General features: G+C 44.7%; 1 protein-coding gene across 5 annotated transcripts in view; it reads right to left on the bottom strand.

Annotated features, from left to right (window-relative positions):
• Positions 1 to 23,179, bottom strand: part of LOC141271776 (uncharacterized) — a 37,574-nt gene that overhangs the window by 8,594 nt on the left and 5,801 nt on the right. For 4 of the 5 annotated variants that reach the window (XM_073681906.1, XM_073681905.1, XM_073681907.1 and 1 more), the window contains exons 2-6: positions 7,965 to 8,101; positions 7,661 to 7,840; positions 7,454 to 7,577; positions 7,273 to 7,364; positions 6,997 to 7,087 (exon numbers count right to left, since the gene is read on the bottom strand). In XM_073681906.1, the coding sequence (XP_073538007.1) occupies positions 6,997 to 7,087; positions 7,273 to 7,364; positions 7,454 to 7,577; positions 7,661 to 7,840; positions 7,965 to 8,036 (559 nt within the window). In that variant the 5' untranslated portion in view covers positions 8,037 to 8,101. Of the gene's footprint in view, positions 1 to 6,996; positions 7,088 to 7,272; positions 7,365 to 7,453; positions 7,578 to 7,660; positions 7,841 to 7,964; positions 8,102 to 18,333; positions 18,509 to 23,179 lie in introns of those variants that run through there. The other variant, XM_073681909.1, reaches the window with a different exon arrangement.

Here is a 23,179-nt window from a genome sequence, read left to right as displayed (position 1 = left end):
GTTTCAAAGCTTCTATTCCTCCCTACCCAAAATTCAACTAAAATCAGAGATGTTAAATTTTTAGACTTCGCGCATGTATTAACGGGAGCTCTGTAATCCCAGAAGCACTTCTTCGCCCGTCCAAATGCTTTGGATCAAGTTCAAAACATCTTTGAGCCCTGCTCGTTTTCTTCTCCAGACATGACGGACGATAAGGAGAGAAAATCATATAGTCAAAATACCTATAAGTCTACACCCAAAAAAAAATAATTTAAAAATTGGTGGGTTTTCTCTCATCTTCATTACAATTTACCTTCATAACCTGAACCTTCCTCGCCATTTTTTATGATCTTCTATCGTTTGGATCTTCTTGATCAGACTCCACCCTTATGGTTATTATTGCTTCTAGTGTCCTTCAGCAGCTTTTGCAATGGCTTTCTTACAAAGTCTCTAGCCTGGTCTGGCGCAGTGAAAGATTCTGAAGCTCCTTCAGGAGGAAATATTTTTAGAGTAGCCGGGAATTGTAAAGGAAATCTATTTTTCTTTCCCACTAGTTCTGTGAAGATTTCACTGAATGCTTTCCTTTTTTGTGACTTCTACAGAATAGTCACTAAATAATAGAACTTTATGTCCTCTGGTCAAAGTCGGGGATATTTTCTTCCTATATTGCTGAGGATGTTTGATTCGCCCATAAAGTCTAGATATTTTACAGTCACTGGTCTCAGTCTGTTCTCCTGTGGTTGTTGTAATGGGAAGGGGGGGGCAACTTGGTAAGCTCTTTCTGCTTTAGAAATGCCAGTAATTCCCAGGGAAGTAGGTAACTCCTCCATGCATATCCCCATCATTGATTAGGTGAAATTGACTCAGACAAGATTATTATTCTCATGTTGTTTCTCCTGGACCTGTTTTCCAGGTCATCAACTTTATCAGAAAATTGTTGACTAAGCTTTGTGGCTTTTCTTAGCTCTTATTGTAAATTTCTCAGCTCATCCTCTGTAGAGCGAATCCTATTTTCAGCTGCGTCAAGCCTGCCTGCTTGCTGTGAAATGGCTGCCTGCATTTGTTGTAGTGATGCAGAGTGTCAGGGATTCACACAATCCCGATTACTCACAGAGGCCACCCACTGTGATCTCTGGAGCGAACAGCTCTCTGCTGCCCCGTCGTCCGGACAATTGCACAATTAGCCAACGATCAATATAGGAGGCTGCAGGCTGTTCTCACTAAGTAGTTATCGGCAAGCTAACAGTGAGCGTACGGAATACACACCACCTTCCAACACATGGAATAAATGTATATGCCCTCGTACGATCGCTGCTACTTCACGATAACCCAAGAAAATTATTTTCTGCTACCACCAATCAGTTTTGTTTTTAACTATTAAAATACAATACAAACCTGATTGGACGCTTGCTTTCTGGTAGCGTATATGGCTTCGGGGAAGGCTCAATTACAGAGCAAAGGAAACAGAACTAGATTACATTTTATATTTAATCCAGTGTTCATGAAAAAAATATACAAAAGGGGACAAAACAATACAGCTTATACAGTTACAGAAAATAAAAGGGATTAACAGAAGAACTTACTATACCAATCGCAGAGACAATTCAGCTTAGCTGGAGGAGAGCACACGCCAATTGACCATTATGGAAAGTGGTCCCTGCTTACATGAAAATATGCATCTCTCAGCACAAACGCAGATCAATATTCTTTTATGCCAGATTGGGCCCCACCCACACATTCCCCCGGTGATGACTTCACGTGGGGCGGGTTGTGGGCTGGCCTCAGCCCTTCATGGGTTTATTAAATCCATTATTTCTGCGATAACTCATCACTCGATGATCGCAGAATTTAGCAAGTGATGCCATATTTTTTATTGTGATTTTACCTTTCCTTGGAGATCAAACATGACATGGCTGCTGTCAGTTATCTCTGCATTGTTGCATTACAGCTCACCGGCAGGGCTCACCGATATGAAAAAATATGCACACTGTTCCTTAATTAACTCTGCCGCTAAAAAATATGTCCCATCACAATCGGAATTATAGAAATTACACTATTCCATATTTCCCTTCGGTGCCTCATAGTCCAGGCTACTCTAAGAAGTGTGATATATTCCCTTTGAGGCTTAGCGAGATGTTTCCTATCTCCTTCATTCTATGTGTATTCGTCTTACATGTCTATCACGAGGCACAATGGACATCTTCCTCGTTTTTGTTCTACCAGGGGCGTTCTTTCGCATGGTAAATAGCCTGGATAATTAAGTTTGTTGCTTCTTGAGTACACTGCTATTTTACATAGAAGCAGCTTTTTACATGGCTAGTTCCCATCCTTACTGCATATGGGATAGGGAAGGAGTGACTAGGAATTTGGTGAGAGAGACTTCAGAGATTTTCCATATTTTCTATGACATCTGTCTGCTCCATTGCTACTTCTGCAGCTGGCATTTTATAAGGCACATTAAGCCCTGTTAGGTGCTAGTCATCCCCTTCTTCCCCTCTCACTTGTGGTAGAGAAGCCGACTGAGTGGAGGACTTAGTGTTCTTTTTAACTTTCCGTTGCCATTTTGCTGCACCCTTCCTTCTGAGCTGGCTGTGGTTAACTTGTTAGGGTCCCGTTCCTGGTAAGATATTTCTCCATGCAGTGCTGGAGATTTGTGAGTCTCATTGGCTGGGTTTCTTCCCTATTGCGTGGCTTTTATGGTCCCGGAAACCCCATGAGGAGAAGCTAGGGCACGGTGCTGCTCACACACAGCCTTCCATGGGAGTGCCGGAGCCGGAATGTTTTGCCACTTTTACACAAAAATAAAGCATTTTATTAAAAAAAAAAGATACTATTTTTATTTCCATTCATCTTTTTGATCGCATTTTATTCCACTATTTATTCGGCAGTAAGATGGAAAAGCATAGCTTTTTTGCCATGTTTTTCTTTTTTTTTTTTTACAGTGTTTACTGAAAGGGTTAACTAGCATGACAGTTTTATAGGATAGGTCGTTCTGGATGCAGCGATACTAAATGTGTGTACTTGGTTTATTTTTACATAAATACACCTATTTATTGGTATTTTTTTTTTTTTTACTTCGATCCTCTATGGGATTTTAACTTTTATTACTCTGATCTCTGGTATAATTCATTGCAATGCATTATACCTGTCAGTATTGCACTGACAGAAGCCTCCTGGCATGGTCTAACAAGCTTGCCATAGGTCTCTGACCCGGAGGTCTTCTTGACATCGTAGGGGCACCGATCGGAGAGGAGAGAGAGAACCCTCCTCTCAAATGCTGCGATCGATATTGATCGCAGTATATAGGGGATTAAACAGGTAGTGTGCACACTTCTCCTGGCAGCGACAGTCGGGTCTCAGCTGTCATGTAAGCTGAGCTCCCGGCGGCGATCGAACGGGCACAGCTTCTGTACCGCGTGCATGATGGCCATGATGTATCCGTACGTCAAACGTCGGGAAGCTATTCCCAACTATGACATATGGGTAAGTCAACATGTGAAAAGGTTAAATGCTACCAAGGAGTTTCAGACTAATATATAAGGGAAGCAGGCAAATCCCACCACAATCAAAGACATCATACAGAATGAACTTGTTTTCTTATTCTGTCTCCTTTTTTTTTTAACATGTTACATCCCCATAAAGAACATACATTCTGGGGGAGAAATATAACACTAAACCAGAGTTGCCTTCATTTATGGTGGACCATTGGAGCTACTATGAGTTCTGACCAGAAGAGCAGAGAAGGTATTAGTGCTCCACATTTCAGGAGCGATTGTGCAGGAAACTGAATTCATTAGTATTGAAAACATAATGGAAATACTGACATGGAGCAGGGGTGGGCAATTAATTTTCCAGAGGGGCCACATGAGAGACCGTGACTGTTGTGGATGGCCAAACCAATAGGCTGAAATTAATTCTGCTCAATATTAATATCAATATATTAATAATTATAATACTATTAATAATTATATAAATTGCATCAATTAATATTGAGCAGAATTAGGTATCCCCTATAAACTGTTCAAACTCGAATACAGTCCCTTCTATATAATAATAATAATAATAATAATAATAAATAATCTTTATTTATATAGCGCCAACATATTCCGCAGCGCTTAACAATTCAGTATATATACACCATAACAAGCCTCCCCCATGTCCAGCACGAGGAGCCCCACACGGCCTCCCCCATGTCCAGCACGAGGAGCCCCACACGGCCTCTCCCATGTCCAGCACGAGGAGCCCCACACGGCCTCCCCCATGTCCAGCACGAGGAGCCCCACACGGCCTCCCCCATGTCCAGCACGAGGAGCCCCACACGGCCTCCCCCATGTCCAGCACGAGGAGCCCCACACGGCCTCCCCCATGTCCAGCACGAGGAGCCCCACACGGCCTCCCCCATGTCCAGCACGAGGAGCCCCACACGGCCTCCCCCATGTCCAGCACGAGGAGCCCCACACGGCCTCCCCTATGTCCAGCACGAGGAGCCCCACACGGCCTCCCCATGTCCAGCACGAGAGCCCCACAAAGCCTCCCCATGTCCAGCACGAGAGCCCCACAAAGCCTCCCCATGTCCAGCAGGAGAGCCCCACAAAGCCTCTCCATGTCCAGCAGGAGAGCCCCACAAAGCCTCCCCATGTCCAGCAGGAGAGCCCCACAAAGCCTCCCCATGTCCAGCAGGAGAGCCCCACAAAGCCTCCCCATGTCCAGCAGGAGAGCACCAAAGCCTCCCAAGGTCCCTCCTCCACCAATGCAGTCAGCACGGATGGAGACAGACAGAGTAGACAGCAAGCATGTGGGCCACACTTAGCCCAGGTCTGACATGGAGTGATGTCATGAAACCAGGGCTTGAGCCATGCGAACACATCTCCTGCAGGTGTGAATAAATGTATATTGCACCCATCAGCCACGCACAGCTTAGAGATATATAGTTACATAGTTTATAAGGCCGAAAAAAGACAAGCGTCCATCCAGTTCAGCCTATTTCTTGTGCACTGCAGCTATTCCGCAGCGTTGATCCAGGGGAAGGCAAAAAAAAACCATGCGGTATAGGCCAATTTACATCATTGAGGAAAAATTCACTTCCCGACACCAATCTGGCAGTCAGATTAAATCCCTGGATTAATTAACTATCACTAAGCATAAGATGTAATTTTATTGTTCTCAAGAAAGGCGTCCAGGCCTCTCTTGAACTCATTAAGTAAGGCTCTGACCGTAAAGAATCCCCTTCTATGCTGGTGCAGGAACCTCCTTTCCTCCAGACGCATAGTGTGCCCCCTCGTCTTTGTCACCATCCTTGGTATAAACAGGTCATGGGAGAGATCTCTGTACTGCCCCCTGATGTATTTATACATGTTTATGAGGTCTCCCCTAAGCCTTCTCTTCTCCAACGTAAATAGGCCTAATTTTGACAACCTCTCTGGGTATTCTAGTCCCTCCATTCCCTTTATTACCTTAGTCGCCCTCCTTTGTACCCTCTCTAGCTCCAATATGTCTTTCCTGAGCACCGGAGCCCAGAACTGTGCACAATATTCTAAGTGCGGCCTTACCAGCGCTTTATACAGAGGAAGAACAATGTTCTCCTCATATGCCCCTATTCCTCTTCTGATGCATGCCATGACTATTTGCCTTCGCAGCTGCTGCCTGACACTGGGCACTCCAATTTAATTTGCTATTTATCTAAATCCTCCTGTAGCTGTGCCCTATCCTCATCTGTATTAACTACTTTACAAAGTTTAGTATCATCTGCAAATATTGCTATTTTACTATGCAACCCTTCCACTAGATCATTAATAAATATATTAAATAATATAGGGCCCAAGACAGACCCTTGAGGCACCCCGCTAGTAACCCTGACACACCATGAGCTGACTCCATTGATAACCACCCTCTGCTTTCTATCACTCAGCCAGCTATTTACCCACTTGCACACATTATCCCCCAGACCAAGCATTCTCATTTTATATACCAACCTTTTGTGTGGCACGGTATCAAACGCTTTGGAGAAGTCAAGGTATACAACATCCACTGACTCTCCCCGGTCCAGCTGTGAGCTCACCTCCTCGTAGAAGGCGATCAGGTTTGTTTGGCAGGAGCGATCCCTCATGAATCCATGTTGATATGGAGTTAGACAGTTATTATCACTAAGATATTCTACAATAGCATCTGTAAGAAATCCTTCAAACAATTTACCCACAACAGACGTTAAGCTGACTGGTCTATAGTTCCCAGGGTCACTTTTAGACCCCTTTTTGAATATTGGTACCACATTTGCTTGGCGCCAGTCTAGTGGGACAGTCCCTGTCCATAAAGAGTGCTTGAATATAAGATACAGCGGTCTGTCTATCACATTACTTAATTCTTTTAGCAATATATCATGGCACACGTGATTTTTTTTATGTAGTTCATCGCAATCCTCTGACGTTAGTCGGTTTTAAAATAAATTGAAAATTCAGGATAAAGGGAAACTCTGTTCTTATGGTACAGAAATTCACACTTGGCCCTCACTGCACATTTCATGTTGTCGGTCATAAAAGCGAAGTTTAGCCACAAAGACTGGACCTGGTCTTGTAGGGACCATATGAGCACATTCAGCAGCACAGAAGAGATCGAAGATTAATTCAATAAGATATCAGGGTTCTAGGAAGGTAACAGCATCATTACCCTCCACTTTCTCTTAGAGGCCCATCATAATATTTTTCTTCAAATAATTTCCTAACTTGTCAGCACATTCTACCTATGCTGTCATTTGGCTTTGTAGTTTACAGATCTGGGCAGGTAAGGGTCTGCATTTTCTGATTCCAGGAGGTAGGTGGATCCTCCAGGTTGTAAGTTCTATATAAGAAGGGCTTTGAGTGCCCAAAGTAATTTGAAAAGTATTGGATGGCGGAACATGCAGGGATATAACAGCAGAATCACACGATTGTGATATGTCCGGACTACACTACTGATACAGCAGTGGAAGCTGATGACCGAGAAGAATCTGTGACTTCTCTGTCTTTAGTGGTTACTACTCACCTGGACAATAATCTGTAGGAATCTCCTCTTTAAACTGCTCATCATCCCTCACATATGTCTCTGTAGTATTATTATGGGTCAGATCTTTACCCTGAAACAAATATTGTAAAAGTCACTGACAGATGGAGAAGTCACATCTATGATCAGCTCTAATACTGACATCTTCACCATCCTCATTACACAAGTATAAAACATATAATACAAGACTGGGCACAAGAACTTCACAGCCGTCTACACATCATAGGGGAGATCTCATGACACCTTCTCTCCATCTACCTGATGATCCTGAGGAACATTGGGATCTTCTGGTTTACAATCCTGTGGAAGAAGAGACTGGCGACATCTCTCTGGTGTTGTCTTCTTACTCACTAGAATTTGAGAAAACACAAACAGGGAATTAATTCATTCTTTATATAGAGATAATTATAGGCTGTGTGTATTTAGTACGGTCTATTACCTGGTGATGTGAGGGGCTGGGGAACCTCCATCATGACATCCTTGTACAGATCTTTGTGTTCTTCTAAATACTCCCACTCCTCCATGGTGAAATAGACAGTGACATCCTGACATCTTATAGGAACCTGACACATACAATGATACAGTCATCCCCCCCATCCCTTCATAGCAATACTGTATAATGTCCCAGCATTCCCAGCAGTGTCACCTCTCCAGTCAGCAGCTCAATCATCTTGTAGGCGAGTTCTAGGATCTTCTGATCATTGATGTCCTCATGTATCATGGGGTGAGGTGGAGGCCCTGTGATTGGGCTCAGGGGTCTTCCCCATCCCTCAGACAAAGGGGGCTGACAGTGCTCACTAGAGGTCTTCTTCACTACTGTGTAATCCTGGTTATGGAGAGACATTAATAAATCTCACTACAGACATTTCCAGAGTCCTCACCTCTCCAGTTCTGTCCATCTGTTATTCCCATAGATAAGAATGATGTAATGTGACATCAGAATATCTCACCTCTCCAATAAGACAGAAGAGGATCTCTAGGGTGAACTGTAATAGCCTCTCCGCCATTTTGTTCTTGTCCATATCCTTCCTTCCTTGATGTCTAAATATAGTAGAACTCCACTGAGAAGATCCGTTATTGTAGGGACCTGAATATGAAGATGAGCGGATGTAACATCAAAGAATTCCATGTAATATTATCTCCCGTAATTGTAAGAGGAACATACAAGGAGATATAATTTGTAGATTTTATATTCTCTTACGGAGTGGAACATCTGTCTGACATCTGTCTGAGATGATTTAGTGAATTCTGCTTTGAGCAGGGGGTTGGACCAGATGATCCAGGAGGTCCCCTCCAACTCTACCATTCTATGATCAGTTGAATTGCTGACCAAGTCATCTCCTCCATTTTCTCAATCACTGGCTATGATGGCCATTGCTTCAACAACTAATTGGCCATAGATATCTCAGGTTTGTTGGGACTGACCAGGAAATACAGAGACTGGTGGAGGACTCAAGCAGTGGTGGCGCAGGAGTAGTGTGGAATCATTAATGTGTTACTATCTTTACCATTTTACTACATTCTGTTTTCCTGACATCTATTAATAAAACTTATATACTTTACTTCCATGCAGACTTCTCTATACCTCTCTGCTCCTATTTACTAATGGTATGTTCTTCAAGTTACACCAGCTACCCCCCACTTTCATTTATGACCTTGTTTACTTAGCCTTTGAATATCCAGCATCTGGTTCAGCCTTAATCAGCTGATCAAGATGAGCACAGAACACTCCCCTCTGGTTCACAGCTGAATGCATTCTGTTGCAAATATATTGTGGGCCAGGAGTCTGCTAGACTTCAGTCTGTGGCCATTACCTTAAGTGTGTCCATTGCTTAAGTGTAAGAAATATGAATTAATTCTGAATTGGACCTGAAGTGAACTGAAGGTAAGTGGATACTAAGTGACAGTAAACAATGTTTGCGTTTGTTTTCTCTCTCACCCCCTTAGTCCTTCACCTTTTCCAACCACCCCTAATCCCTACACCTAGTAATGAACTCTTCATCTCTCCCTCTATTCTCCCCACCCATCTCACCTCCACCTCAGAACTATTCCTCAACATACAATCCTTTGTCTCCAAACACAGACAGCCACCTCATGCCCGCTCCTGCTCCCACCTACTAACACTTTCTCTGCTCCTCCTCCTCCTCCTCACTGCCGGCAAAATCTCTCCACATCCCTACAATCACTTCCACCTCCTACCCACGATCTATCCCAAACTCTCACAACCCTTCTAACCTTATACCCATCCGCCCAGCACCCGCTTCCCCAGTCCCTCTAACAGGAGCTCTATGGAACGCTCGCTCTGTCTGCAACAAACTTACCTACATTCACGACCCCTTCATCACTAACAAGCTTTCCTTCCTCTGCATCACTGAAACCTGGCTAGCTCCCTCTGACACGGCCTCTCCTGCTGCACTTTCATATGGCGGATTCCACCTCTCCCATACCCCCCGCCCCACCGGCAAGCACGGTGAAGGAATAGGTTTCCTCCTCTCAGATAACTGCTCCTTCACCCATATCCCACTGCCGCCCTCAATTACTCTCCCATCTTTTGAAGTGCACTGTGTGTGCATCTACTCCCCCTCTAACCTCCAACTGGCTGTCATTTACCGCCCCCCCGGATCAACCACCACTTTCTTTGACCACTTCACCACTTGGCTACTTCATTTCCTCTCCGTTGACATCCCCATTGACACTTCCCTCTCAGCTGCCTCTAAGCTTCTATCCCTCACTTCCTCCTTCGGTGTTACTCAGTGGTCTTCCACAAAGCGGGCCATACACTGGACCTCATCTTCACCCGCCTCTGTTCCCTAGCTAACCTCTCTAACTCACCTCAACCTAATTACATGCTCTTCCCTCTCCTCTCCAGGGCAACAATCCCCACTCCACAAATGTGCATACCCTCGCAGAAATCTCAAACACCTTGACCTACACTCACTCTCTCAATCCCTTCTCCCTCTTACAGACATTAGTTCCTTACATGATGTAGATATTGTAGCCACTTTATACAACACCACAACAGCTGCAGATTTCAATTTGGTCTCCCCCCTCACACATACCAAAGCTCGCACAAACAACAGACAACCCTGGCACACCAGCCTAACTAAAGAACTGCGATGGGCCTCCAGGGTTGCTGAGCGTAGATGGAAAAGGTCCCACTCCAATGAGCACTTCATCGCATTCAAACAGTCCCTCACTACCTTCAAGTCCACACTCACTGCAGCAAAACAAACATACTTCGCATCTCTCATATCCTCCCTGTCTCACAACCCCAAACAACTACTCAACACCTTCAATTCTCTTCTGTCCCCCAGTGCCTCCTCCCTCTCCCCTTATTTCAGCTGATTACTTTGCCTCATTCTTCAAGCAGAAGATTGACACCAGACAAAGCTTTTGCCTAAAGCCCCCACAGCCCCTCCCCACACCTAGTCAACCCTCCTCCTCCAAAACCACCTTCTCCACCATTACGGAAGATCAACTTTCCTCTCCAAATCACATCTCACCACCTGTAAACTTGACCCAATCCTGTCCCACCTCATCCCAAACCTTACCACTATCTTCATCCCAGCCCTAGCCCACCTCTTCAACCTGTCACTAACAACTGGTGTCTTCCCCTCATGCTTCAAACATGCCTCAATCACACCCATCCTCTCTGACTAGCTATCGCCCCATATCACTTCTCCCCTATGCCTCAAAACTACTGGAACAACACGTCCATTCTGAGCTGTCCTCCCACCTCTCCTCCTGCTCCCTCTTTGACCGCCTACAATCTGGTTTCTGACTGCACCATTCTACTGAAACTGCACTAAAGTCACCAACGACCTACTAACCGCCAAATCTAAGCGACACTACTCTGTCCTCCTCCTCCTAGACCGGTCATCTGCCTTCGACACATTGGACCATTCCCTCTTACTACAAACTCTCTCATCTCTCGGCATCACAGACTTGGCCCTATCCTGGATCTCCTCATACCTAACTGACAGGACATTCAGTGTCTCCCTCTCACACACCACCTCCTCATCTCGCCCCCTATCTGTCGGTGTCCCCCAAGGTTCAGTTCTAGGACCGCTGCTCTTCTCCATCTACACCTTAGGCCTGGGACAGCTCATAGAGTCTCATGGCTTTCATTATCACCTCTATGCTGATGACACACAGATCTACCTCTCTGGACCCGATATCACCTACTTACTGACCAAAATCCCACAATGTCTGTCTGCTATTTCATCCTTCTCCTTATTCACCCCCCCCCCCAACTGACCTATCCATCAACGTCAATGGCTGTCCACTCTCCCCAGTCCCTCAAGCTCGCTGCCTTGGGGTAACCCTGGACTCTGACCTCTCCTTCAAACCACATATCCAAGCCCTTTCCACTTCCTGCCGACTCCAACTCAAAAACATCTCCCGGATCCACACATTCCTCAACCATGAATCTGCAAAAACACTAGTGCACGCCCTTAACATCTCCCGCCTTGACTACTGCAACCTCCTGCTCTGTGGCCTCACTTCCAACACCCTTGCACCCCTCCAATCCATCCTAAACTCTGCTGCCCGACTAATCCACCTGTCCCCCCGCTATTCCCCGGCCCCTCCTCTCTGTCAATCTCTTCACTGGCTCCCCATTGCTCAGAGATTCCAGTTCAAAACCCTAACCATGACAAACAAAGCCATTCACAACCTATCTCCTCCATATATCTCTGACCTAGTCTCCCGTTACATACCCGCACGCAACCTCCGATCCTCACAAGATCTCCTTCTCTACTCCCCTCTTATCTCCTCCTCCCACAATCGCATACAAGATTTCTCCCGTGCTTCCCTCCTACTCTGGAACTCTCTACCCCAACACATCAGACTCTCGTCGACCGTGGAAACTTTCAAAAAGGAGCCTGAAGACCCACCTCTTCCGACAAGCCTACAACCTGCAGTAACCACCACTCCACCAATACCGCTGCACGACCAGCTCTACCCTCACCTACTGTGTCCTCACCCACCCCTTGTAGATTGTGAGCCCTCGCGGGCAGGGTCCTCGCTCCTCCTGCACCAGTCGCTGTCACATTGTGTTCAAGATTATTGTAATTGTTCTTGCACGTATACCCCTTTTTCACATGTAAAGTGCCATGGAATAAATGGCGCTATAATAATAAATAATAATAATACTTAAGATCACATATCAAACAATAGAAAGAAATGGTTATGAGCCGACAGCTATGTAGAATGTAACTAAATGTTTATTAGATAAAATAAGTCTAGGTCCAAAAGATGAACACAGCAGTTTAAAAAGCGTCATCCACAGCCCACCCCCAGAGGAAGGCAGGACTGGCACCATTCCAGCCAGAGAGGACACTTATGGGTCGGTGTATGTCTCTACTTCCCAAAACTGTTATTGCTATTGTTGTATATACAGCTAACAAAGAAATCCCCTAAAATATCAATGTCTATTAATCCATTTATAAACAATCCCAAACAATATGAGATGAGATAAAGAAAAACACACTGTGGCGAGGAGATATGTCATATAATATCTGTAGACAGTGAAAATAGATGCCAAGTTGATAATGTGTATAGGTGAAGGCTTTTTTCACTCTATAAAAGGACCATGTTGATGACATCACACACTCCCAGAATGCTAGAGGGCTAATTCAGTAAGAAAAATAAAGGGTCCCCAAATGGTGTATAGCGCATGTACGCCGGCAGCAGAATCTTCCAGGGCACATGTGCAGGTATTCCAGACACAAGAGGACAAGAATGCGATTCGGGCATGTATTTTGGGCCTCAGATGTCAGGATGTACAGTGGGTACGGAAAGTATTCAGACCCCTTTTTTAAATTTTTCACTTTTTGTTTCATTGCAGCCATTTGGTAAATTCTGCACCCCATCTTGACTGAAAAAAACAGAATTGTAAAAATATTTGCAAATGTATTAAAAAAGAAAAACTGAAATATCACATGATCATAAGTATTCAGACCCTTTGCTCAGTATTCAGTAGATGCACCCCTTTTGAGCTAGTACAGCAATGAGTCTTCTTGGGAATGATGCAACAAGTTTTTCACACCTGGATTTGGGGATCCTCTGCCATTCTTCTTTGCAGATCCTCTCCAGTTCCGTCAGGTTGAATGGTGAACGTTGGTGGACAGCCATTTTCAGGACTCTCCAGAGATGCTCAATTGGGTTTAATTCAGGGCTCTGGCTTTCCCAGTCACAGAGCTGTTCTGAAGCCACGCCTTTGTTATTTTAGCTGTGTGCTTATTGTCATTGTCTTGTTGGAAGGTGAACCTTCGGCCAAGTCTGAGGTGCGGAGCACTATGGAAGAGGCTTTCATCCAGGTTATCTTTGTACTTGGCCGCATTCATGTTTCCTTCAATTGCAAGCAGTCATCCTGTCCCTGCAGCTGAAAAACACCCCCATAGCATGATGCTGCCACCACGTTTCACTGTTGGGATTGTATTGGGCAGGTGATGAGCAGTGCCTGGTTTTCTCCACACATACCGCTTAGAATTATCACCAAAAAGTTCTAATTTTCATCTCATCAGACCAGAGAATCTTATTTGTATAATTCCTTATCCATCTACTATATGTAAATGGATAAGGAATTGGCTAAATGATGGGAAACAGTCATCATAAATGGTACGTTCTCTAAATGGGACATAGTCAGCCGTGGGGTGCCGCAGAGATCTGGGCTAGGACCGATTCTTTTTAACCTCTTTATTAATGACCTTGGGGATGGGATTGAGAGTAAAGTGTCAGTTCTTGATGATGACACCAAACTATGTAGGATATTAAAATCTGATCTTGACATTACAATATTGCAGAACGATCTGGATAAGATGACTGAATGGGCAAACACTTGGTAGATGAGGTTTAATGTAGATAAGCGTAGAGTAATGCACCTAGGACGGAGTAATCTTATTGCTGCATACACATTAAATGGGAGTATACTCGTGACTTCAGAACAGGAGAAGGACTTGGGTATTCTGGTTACAAGTAAGCGAAGCAGCAGTACTCGATGCCAAGCAGCAGCCGCAAAAGCAAACAAGATTTTAGGATGTACAAAAAGAGAAATAAAATCCAGCGATCCCAACCCCTTTATTAATCACTGATTAAGCCACATCTAGAATATGGGATCCACTTTTGGGCTGCACATTTTAAAAAGGATATTCAGAAGTTAGAGTCAGTTCAAAGGTGGGCAACTAGATTATTACAAGGGATGGAAGGCCTCTCATATGAGGAGAGGTTGAAAAAGTTGAGCTTGTTTAGCTTAGAAAAATGACGACTCAGATAAGATCTCATTTACATGTATAAATATGTGTGTGGTCAGTACAAAGAACTGGCACATGACTTATTCTTTCCAAAGACCATACTAAGGACCAGGGGGGCACTCATTAAGGGTGAAAAGGATGAAAGGAGATTCCAGCAGCTAAACAGGAAAGGGTACTTTACAGTCAGAAAAAGATGAGGTCCAGCTTTCCCGATCAGAACCAAGACCCTCAAAATCAAACGAAGCAGGTGAAGTTCAGCTGCTCATTTAATCCCTTAGGAGCTGCAGTTTGTAATTGGAAAATCCATTTAGATTCTCTCTGAAGCAGAAATCTGTCAAAATTACCCCCTCTTTTTGGAGGTTTTACCAGGTCACTTCCCATACACTATAAATATTAATACTGTACATGAAGGGGACGTATCATATGTTTGGCTAAGGTTGTATCCCGACCATCTGATATATCACCAAAGTGTTCACCCTCCCATGTGCGAAGTTTTTGTGTGGTTTTACCCACATATTCCTTTCCACATCCGCATGTGGTCTTATAGACCACCCCTTTTTGTCTTAGAATAGATGAAATCATTAATGGTGTATTCTCTCTGTGTGACCTGGCTGGTGAAGGTCTTCCCAGTCTCCATAACAGGACGGGCCACACAGCCTTTGCATTTACTGCAGCCCTTTGGTCTCTTTGGTAACCATGGTAATCATTGTGGGGCCCACAAAATGGCTGTGAACAACTCAGTCTTTTATTGATCGGTTCTTCTTGTAGGTAATTTTAGGGGAGGGTCCGACCAATTCGTCTAAGTCTCTATCCATTCTCAAGATCCCCCAGTATTTATCCAGAATTCTTCTAACCCCTGTTGCTCCATTATCATAGGTCGTAATTAGTGTTGAGCGAGTGTTCTCATTTAACCCTTTAATCAAGCACGCTCGGGTGTTCGACGAGCACGCCGAAAATACTCGGCGAACACCCGAGCATGATCGATTAAAGGGTTAAATGAGAACACTCGCTCAACACTAGTGGTAATCAGACACATTTTTCATCCCTTTCTTTTTTATTGTTTCTGGATATCGATGTACTGCAGGCATTTTGGAGATTTACTGTGTTTGAAGCTCTGATCGTGCATTTAATCTTTGCAACCTGCTGAAAGTACTGATAGCAGTGCGCACCTTATCTACCTAAGGCCATGTTCACATGTTCAGTATTAGGTCAGTATTTTCCATCAGTATTTGTAAGCCAAAATCAGGAGAGGAACAATCAGAGGAAAAGTATAACAGAAACACGTCACTACTTCTGTTTTCACCCACTCGTGGGTTTGGTTTACAAATACTGATGTAAAATACTGAACGGGTGACCGTAGCCTTAGTGTGAATAAGTGTTTGTCTGTTCTCAGCTCTTTCACTGTGATAATTTTTAATAAGTTAATGAGATCCTTCAGCTGTAGGTTCTCAAACTCCCTCTGAAGGTATATGGATACCATTTGGATAAATGGGATAAGGCTCGATTCTTGCCCTCAGTGCACACAAGGGTGAGGTCTCCCTTTCTTTGATCTGGTCATTATGTTTATATAGCTTTCCATTGCTGGGTGTCCATAGTTGGGCCCTGATCCTGCTCGGCACTTATTCACATTGAGGTCATCTTTGACACATAGTAAGGTTTTATTACTAGAGGTTAGGTCCATCATGACTGGGTTCACCTTGGCGCTAATAAGATGGCTTTTATGCTTTTTTTTTAATCAAAGAAAGTGTTTACTAAGTACCCTGTTATTTATATGTACTTTTGATTTTTACTTACTTATAGTAGGGAATATGTTCATGTACTTTCTATCTTAGGTTTGGTCTGTTTAATGACCAGTGTGAACATGTTCTTAAACGTTGCGTATTTACCAAATTATACTCTAGTTCATTGATGCAAACATAACACCATATGTAAAAAAGCTGAAGTTGAAAAGAGGATGGCTTCTACAAATGGATAATTATCCTAAACACACGTCAATACCCACGATAGACTACCTCAAAAAGGCGCGAGCTGAAGGTTTTACAATGGTCCTCACAGTCCCCTGATCTGAACATCATTGAAAATCTGTGGCTAGATCTCAAAATAGTAGTGCATGCCAGACGACCCTGATATCTCACAGAACTGGAAAAATTTTCCAAGGAAGAATGGCTGAAAATCCCTCAAACAAGATTTGAAAGACACTTGTCTGGCTACAAAAAACATTTACAAGCTGTGATACTTGCAAAAAAGGAGGAGGAACTAGCTACTAACCTTGCAGGGTGCCCAAACTTTTACATGTCACTGTATGTTCATAGAGGACAACACTGTTGTGCAGCTACTTGTGTGGGGCTGGGGGTCTGAGTGGGAAAAGAGGGTGTGCTTTTACTTACGAGGGGCTGCGTGGGGGGAGGAGGGGGTCCTGTTACTTGCATGGGACTGCTTGATGGGTGTCTGCGTAGGGAAGGAGGGGGTTCTGTTACATACGTGGAGCTGCATGCTGGGGTCTGCGTGGTAAAGGAGGGGGTCCTGATACTTGCATGGGACTGCTTGCTGGGGGTTTGCGTCAGGAAAGAGGGTGGAGACACGAGGGTCAGTGGGTGCTCTCGTTCACTGACCTGGCTGTCTTTAGAAAGACATGGACCAGGTCTCATCCCAATGAACTCCCGCACTCCTTCCCCTTGGGCAGAATACTACTTAGACCACACAGGATGAGGGTAACACAACAGGGGGGATACTTTATTGTATCACCAACAGACAACAACATATAGAACAGTCCAAGCAAGTACACAAGATGGTGCAAATGACAGAGTCTCACCCTTCCGCTGGCTCACCAGGGATTAGAGACTCTGTGTCTTCGGGGCTTCCAGGGCCGACTACCCCAACCAGTAGCACCCACAGAGAGGAGGGAAAGACCAGCTTCAGAAGCTGACTGAGTACATCGAGGTATGTGTCCAGGTGACCTGACTGTCCCAACCTGGATTCTCCAGACGTCTTTGTGTGTTCAGTGATGGTCAGAGAAGCAGATTTGTATTCCTACAGCTGGGGCCGTGGTCTCTTAAGCTGACATCCTGTAGAGTTTCTTAGAGAAGGAAAGAGGTCTCTTTTCAACCCACAGATGACATTCAGGACATTATCCACAGGCTTGGAGAAGGATGGGAGGAGGCATTCTTTCTCTCACTGTTCCAGTGGACAATTAACCTGCATATTTATCCTGCAATGTTTGCAGAGAGTCACCAAATAACAAACATCGATTGTTCAAACAACCTGCACCTCTGTTACCAAGGAAAACAGAACAATAAGCTGCAGGGGCTGATACAATAGAGAATCAACAGCCATTCACCAAATCATCATACAACAAGCCAATCTACAGGAAGAGTCACTGTACAGACTGGTGTGAATGACAGCTCATGTGCCCTGAACTATGAAATAATACATCTGATATAATTAAAAATAAATGCTGTGTCGTCACAGAGGGGTCCTATTCCTTGTGTGAGGCTGCATGCTGGGGGTCTCTGAGGGGAAGGGTTCCTGTTACTTGCATGGGGAAGGAGTGGGTGCTGTTACTTACATGGGGCTGCAGGCTGGGGGTCTGCGTGGGTAAGGAGGGGGTGGTAATAATTATAATAATAATCTCTTTATGTAGCGTCAAAATATACTGCAGCGCTTTACAATTCTTACTTGCAGGGGGCTGGGGGTCTGCATGAGTAAGGAGGGGGTCCTGATACTTGCGTAGGACTGCAGGCAAGGGGGCTTGCATGTAGAATGATGGGGTCCTGTAGCTTGCATGGGGAGAGGGGGTGCTATAGCTTTCATGGAGCTGCGTGGGGAAGAAAAGGGTCCTATTACTTGCATGGGGCTGCACGCTTGGGGTCTACATGGGGAAGTAGTTGGTGCTGTTACATTTGGGGGACTGCGTGCTGGAGGTCTGCATGGGGTTGGAGAGGAGGTCCTGTTACTGGCTTGGTGCTGCATGCTGGGGGGGGTCTGCGTGGGGAAGGAGTCCTGTTAATTACATGGGGATGCATGCTGGGGGTCTGCGTGGGGATATAGAGGGGGTTCAGTTACTTACTTGGGGCTGCGTCATGAAGAGGGGTCCTCTTATTTGCATGAGGCTGCGTGGGGAAGAAGGGGGTCCAATCACTTGCGTAAGGCTGCAAGTCTGAGCAGGGAAGGAGGGGGTCCTGTTAACTGCATGGGGCATGAGACTGCTAGCAGGGGGTCAGTGCAGGGAAGGAGCGGGGATTGGGTGCTGTTACATTTGGTGCATGCTAAGGGGATCCTGTCACTTGCGTGTGGCTGCGTGCTGAGGATCTGCGTAGGGAAGAAAGGAGTCCTGTTAATTGCATGGGGGTACAAGCTGGGGGTCTGCGTGGGGAAGGAAGGGGTTCTGTTACTTTCTTGGGGCTGCATGGTGGAGGGTTTTCCTTTTATTTTCGTGAGGCTGCATGCCGGGGGGTCTGCGTGGGGAAGGATGGTGTGCTGTTAATTGGATTGGGCTACATTCTGGGGGTCTACGAGGGAAAGCAGGGGGTTAACTCACTTGTGTGGGGCTGTGTCCTGTTAACTGCACTGGGCTGCATAATGGGGGTCTACGTGGGGAAGTACAGGGTCATATAATTTGCAAGGGGCTGCGTGCTAGGGGGTCTGAGCGCGGAAGAAGTGGGTGCTGTTACTTGTGTGGGGATGCGGGCTGGGGGTCTGCGTGGGGAAGGAGGGGGTCCTTTTATTTCCGTGAGGCTTGTTATGGTTAAATTTTTTAATATCTAGATACATTATTAATTTAGAAAATCAATCTATATAAACTATTATATGTCTGAAGTTTTAGTGTAAGACTTAGATTGTGGAATGTCTGACTAAGATACTGGTTTCCTGTGAAGTCCCTGAGAAGGTTTTACGTTGGGCCAAGGGAAGTGTGTTTATTACTGATAGTCTAATTTCGGTTTCCTGTTCAGTTAACAATCGTATTTCCTTTTAGTCTAGCTAATAAATATGGTGAGTCTTTGTTGCCACACGGAAGACTCTACCTGCTGACAATGCATGTCACATGTATTCTGTCTCTCTTCCTTCATCGATGAAGTATTTTAATTTGAATCTCACTGGCAATGTGAAGACCCTTTGCTGTCTATTCCAAAGTTCTCCTTAAAACAAAGAGGGTCTCCATAATAGTACATGGTGCCGAAACCCGGGATTGTCATAACCGAACCTCCTCTGGACCTGTCAACAAGGATCTCTCTTGAAATTACTGAATATCATCAGCGGTATGTAATCCCTTGTATTACTAATAATTCAGTACTATCTAGAGGGCTCCAGGATGGGTAATTGGTGCTCCTAACAAGACAATCATTTTTTTGAACCCTTGCCAGTGATTGAATTTGTTGTCTTATATGTTTCAATGTGGTTTTTAGATGCATGATTGACGATTGAATGATAATTGAATGAGGTGAAGAGTAACCAATCTTGCCCAGCGTGTCGGGATTAGGCACCTCCGCAGTTCTTCTGTATATTTCAGGAGTCGGAGGATTGTTTTATGTTGTTTGTTTTGTCTATGTCATAAATGTCTGGTATGATATTGTAAACTATGAGGATCCTTGAATGTGGGACTGAATGATTTTTGATTGACCAATAAGGGACTACAGTCTCTGCTTGATAAGGGATCCCGTTAGGTGTGTTCCTTCACATGTGGTGGAGAGGAAAATCGGTCCGTAAGAGGATCAGGGAAGTGTGATTGCCTATAACAGAGGAATCCTTCACGGTAAGGTAGTACTCTGAGGGTATTGAATTCCCCTGTAAATTGATAAGGGCACCCTCAAGAAAAGGGGTAACTGAATGCAGTTTTTAGCCCGAATACAGCAGAGGGATTAATATCAGCGAATGTGCAGTGTGCATTGAATGATTGACGTATTGTTAAGTCATTTTTGATGAATCAGAATCATTGTCCTCAGTGTCTGTGTTCTGTTTTGTGTAAACTCAAGAGAGGGAAAATCATAGTAGCTGAAGTTCGTGCTTAGCTTGTATACCCAGACTGGGAAACATATAGTATAAAAAGTAACACTTATTGCAGATATAATTGTCACGCAGTGCCTTTAAAAGTTGTAGAAGGAAAACCTTTGAACTGGGAAATGTTTTATGATCATGCAGAAATAATTGCAATATTAAGTGGAGCAGTAGGCTTGGTATTGTTATTTGTTTGGTTGTGTGTAAGAATCTCCCTAGCTCACAGGGCTGGAAAATCGGTGTTAGTATTTCCTTAAAGAACTGTCTTCCGAGGCTCAAAGGAGACTGGGACAGGATCAGATCCGTCTTCCGAGGATCAGAGGAGACTGGGACGGGAGCACATTTAGAGTCTGAGAGGCTCTAGGTGTGCTGAAGAGAGTTCTGCGGTAACTCTGGCACAGTAGTTGCAGTCATGGGGACTGGCAACAGTAAGGAATTGACTAACCTAAAGGGCATGGCAGCAGTTCCAGCATGTGAGATAGTGGAGAGACTGAAAGGGAAAGAAGCAGTAGAGGGATGTGAAATAATATTGAGGAAATTTGGTATGGGAAAGTGGGGAAATCTGGAAGAGAAAGAATTGGAGAACTAGATCTGCAATTGGGAAGGATGGTTGAAAGATAAAAACAAACTAGAGCAGGCTAGGATGTGGTTAGAAGTAGCAAAACGTCTCTCAATAAGTGAACATAAATCAAAGGAAACCAGGCATGGAACTGTCTATGTAAGTAATCTATGATAGTTTGAAAAACTCTCAGACCCCTGTAGTCTCTGTACCTGATGTAAATTCTGCACCCCCGCCTTATGCTGGGTCAATGGGATGGACTTGAAGACATTGTGGTCATCAGAATCCCCCTGGGGTTAATTGTTGCAGGTCCTGTGGGTCTTCACACCCAGGGTGCCTCTGTTCCCTATGAGGACCACTAGTCATGTACAGTTTCAACCTCCTGGTTGATAATGTTCAGGTACACGATCCCCCCCACATATCCCCAAGTATGGCCAATAGAAACATATCGGCCTTGGTCCCCCAGTGAACTTATTGCCCTCGCTACACAGCTCCCAGATCCCCGAAAAAAAACCTTAACATTTAGAATGCGCCTTTAGGGTGTTCAATATAAAATAAGAAAAGTGGAGAGAGGGGAGAGAGCGCAGAATCTAAGTGCAGTATCAAGATTCAAATATATATTAAATAAGTGCTGGTTGCACTCACCTTTTTGATGTCACAATAAACTTGTCAATAGTCCCACTGGGTGGGTTAGTTGTAAGTTCCTCCTGGGGTGTTCAGGAGGCATATCGGGCCACATGGGATGATCTAGTTTCTGTCATTCTGCAGAAAGGCAGTGACCCCTTACTTATGGAAATTACTCAGATGCTGCCAGGCCAGGAACCAGCCATTAAAAATACATCAGAGTCGGGTCGGGTGTTTATACAAAGGATGCAAAACTGGGCACAGGCAGAGCAGGATAAAAAAACAAGACCTGTTACAAACTGTAGTACAGGATAAGGCTCCGTCAGTCTCAGAATATGCCTCTGTATTAGAATAAACATGGTTGAATTTTGGATATGAGCATAATGATGATAAGGATCGCAGATTATTGTTGCAGTGTTTTATGAATGGTCTTAGACCTACGATTCAGACTGTAGAACGCACTAGTTGCCTGGAGTGGCGCAATATGCAATGGGTTGATTTAAAGGAAATAGCCCGAGGTGCTGAACTAGAAAGCATGTCAAAGAAAAGGGTTAACTTGGCTCCTGTGCAGCCAAGGAAAGGAAGATGGGGGGGGGGGGGGGGAGTAACCACCAAGGAGGAAATAGAGATTACAGCAATGTAGAATGTTGGGCTTGCCGGCAAAAAGGACATCTATCCATCAAATGTCCCGCAAAATCAACAGCCACTGCCCAGCCCCCTCCATAGGAAACTGGCAATCCAGATGTCTCCCTCTGCCCGTTGTCACCCCCCAGGGACCCACACTCACTGTCCCCGTGTAGACCCTGGAGCAGCCCGTACAGTATTAATGCAAGAACATGTTCCAGAGGACATTTTTTCCCACGACTATGTGACTTGTGAAGGGGTAGAGGGACGACTTACTAAATTACAAATGACTCATCCACTCTGGTTAAATTTGCATGACTCAATTTCAATTGTAACCCAGGTTTTAGTTTCCCCTGATGTGCATTTTAATTTGTTGGGAACAGATGTGTTGCAGAAAATTGGAGCCTGCATAGAATTCACTCCAAATGGCCCCAAGATGACCAAGATGACCACCCCCTGGATGTTGACACATTGTGTAGTCTTCTATGCCTAACAATTCCCACAGTTCTAGACAATACAGACTCTAAACCTCATTCCCATCCTGTTTGGCTTGAGGATATACCCAGTCAATTGTGGGCATGTAGCAAACTTTATGTGGGAAAACTACCCATCCCTCCGGTGACTGTAAAACTTAAATCAGGTGCCCAACCCCCCTGTATAAAGCAGTATCCTTTAAGTGCTGCTCAGGATGCGGCAATACATGAGAATGTCCAGGAGCTCTTGTTAAGAGGTCTAGTTATTCCCATAATCTCCCCATTTAAGACTCCCCTGTACTCAGTCGAAAAGAAAACCCCACCTGGACAGCCAGTAGCCTATAATATGGTACATGATCTTAGGGCAGTTAATGCAGCAACTATAGTGGATACTCCACTTGTACCCAACCCCCATACTCTCCTGAATCAGGTCCCCTCCACAGCTACCAGTTTCACAGTGATTGATCTGGCCAATGCTTGTTTTCTCTGTCTTCTTGTCCACGGAGTGTACCTCTTATTTTGCCTTCACCCACAGAGGTGCTCAGTATGCATGGGTAGTCCTTCCTCAGGGAGCTGCTAACTCCCCTTCCTTATTTTCCACATCCCTAAAGACTGTACTCAATAACTGGTGCCCCTTTGAT

This window comes from Phyllobates terribilis, unplaced genomic scaffold (genome assembly GCF_046119375.1).
Source record: "Phyllobates terribilis strain yellow unplaced genomic scaffold, ASM4611937v1 Scaffold_5__5_contigs__length_657084704, whole genome shotgun sequence".
Classification (NCBI taxonomy): Eukaryota; Metazoa; Chordata; class Amphibia; order Anura; family Dendrobatidae; genus Phyllobates; species Phyllobates terribilis.
This window is presented reverse-complemented; position numbering and strand designations above follow the sequence as displayed.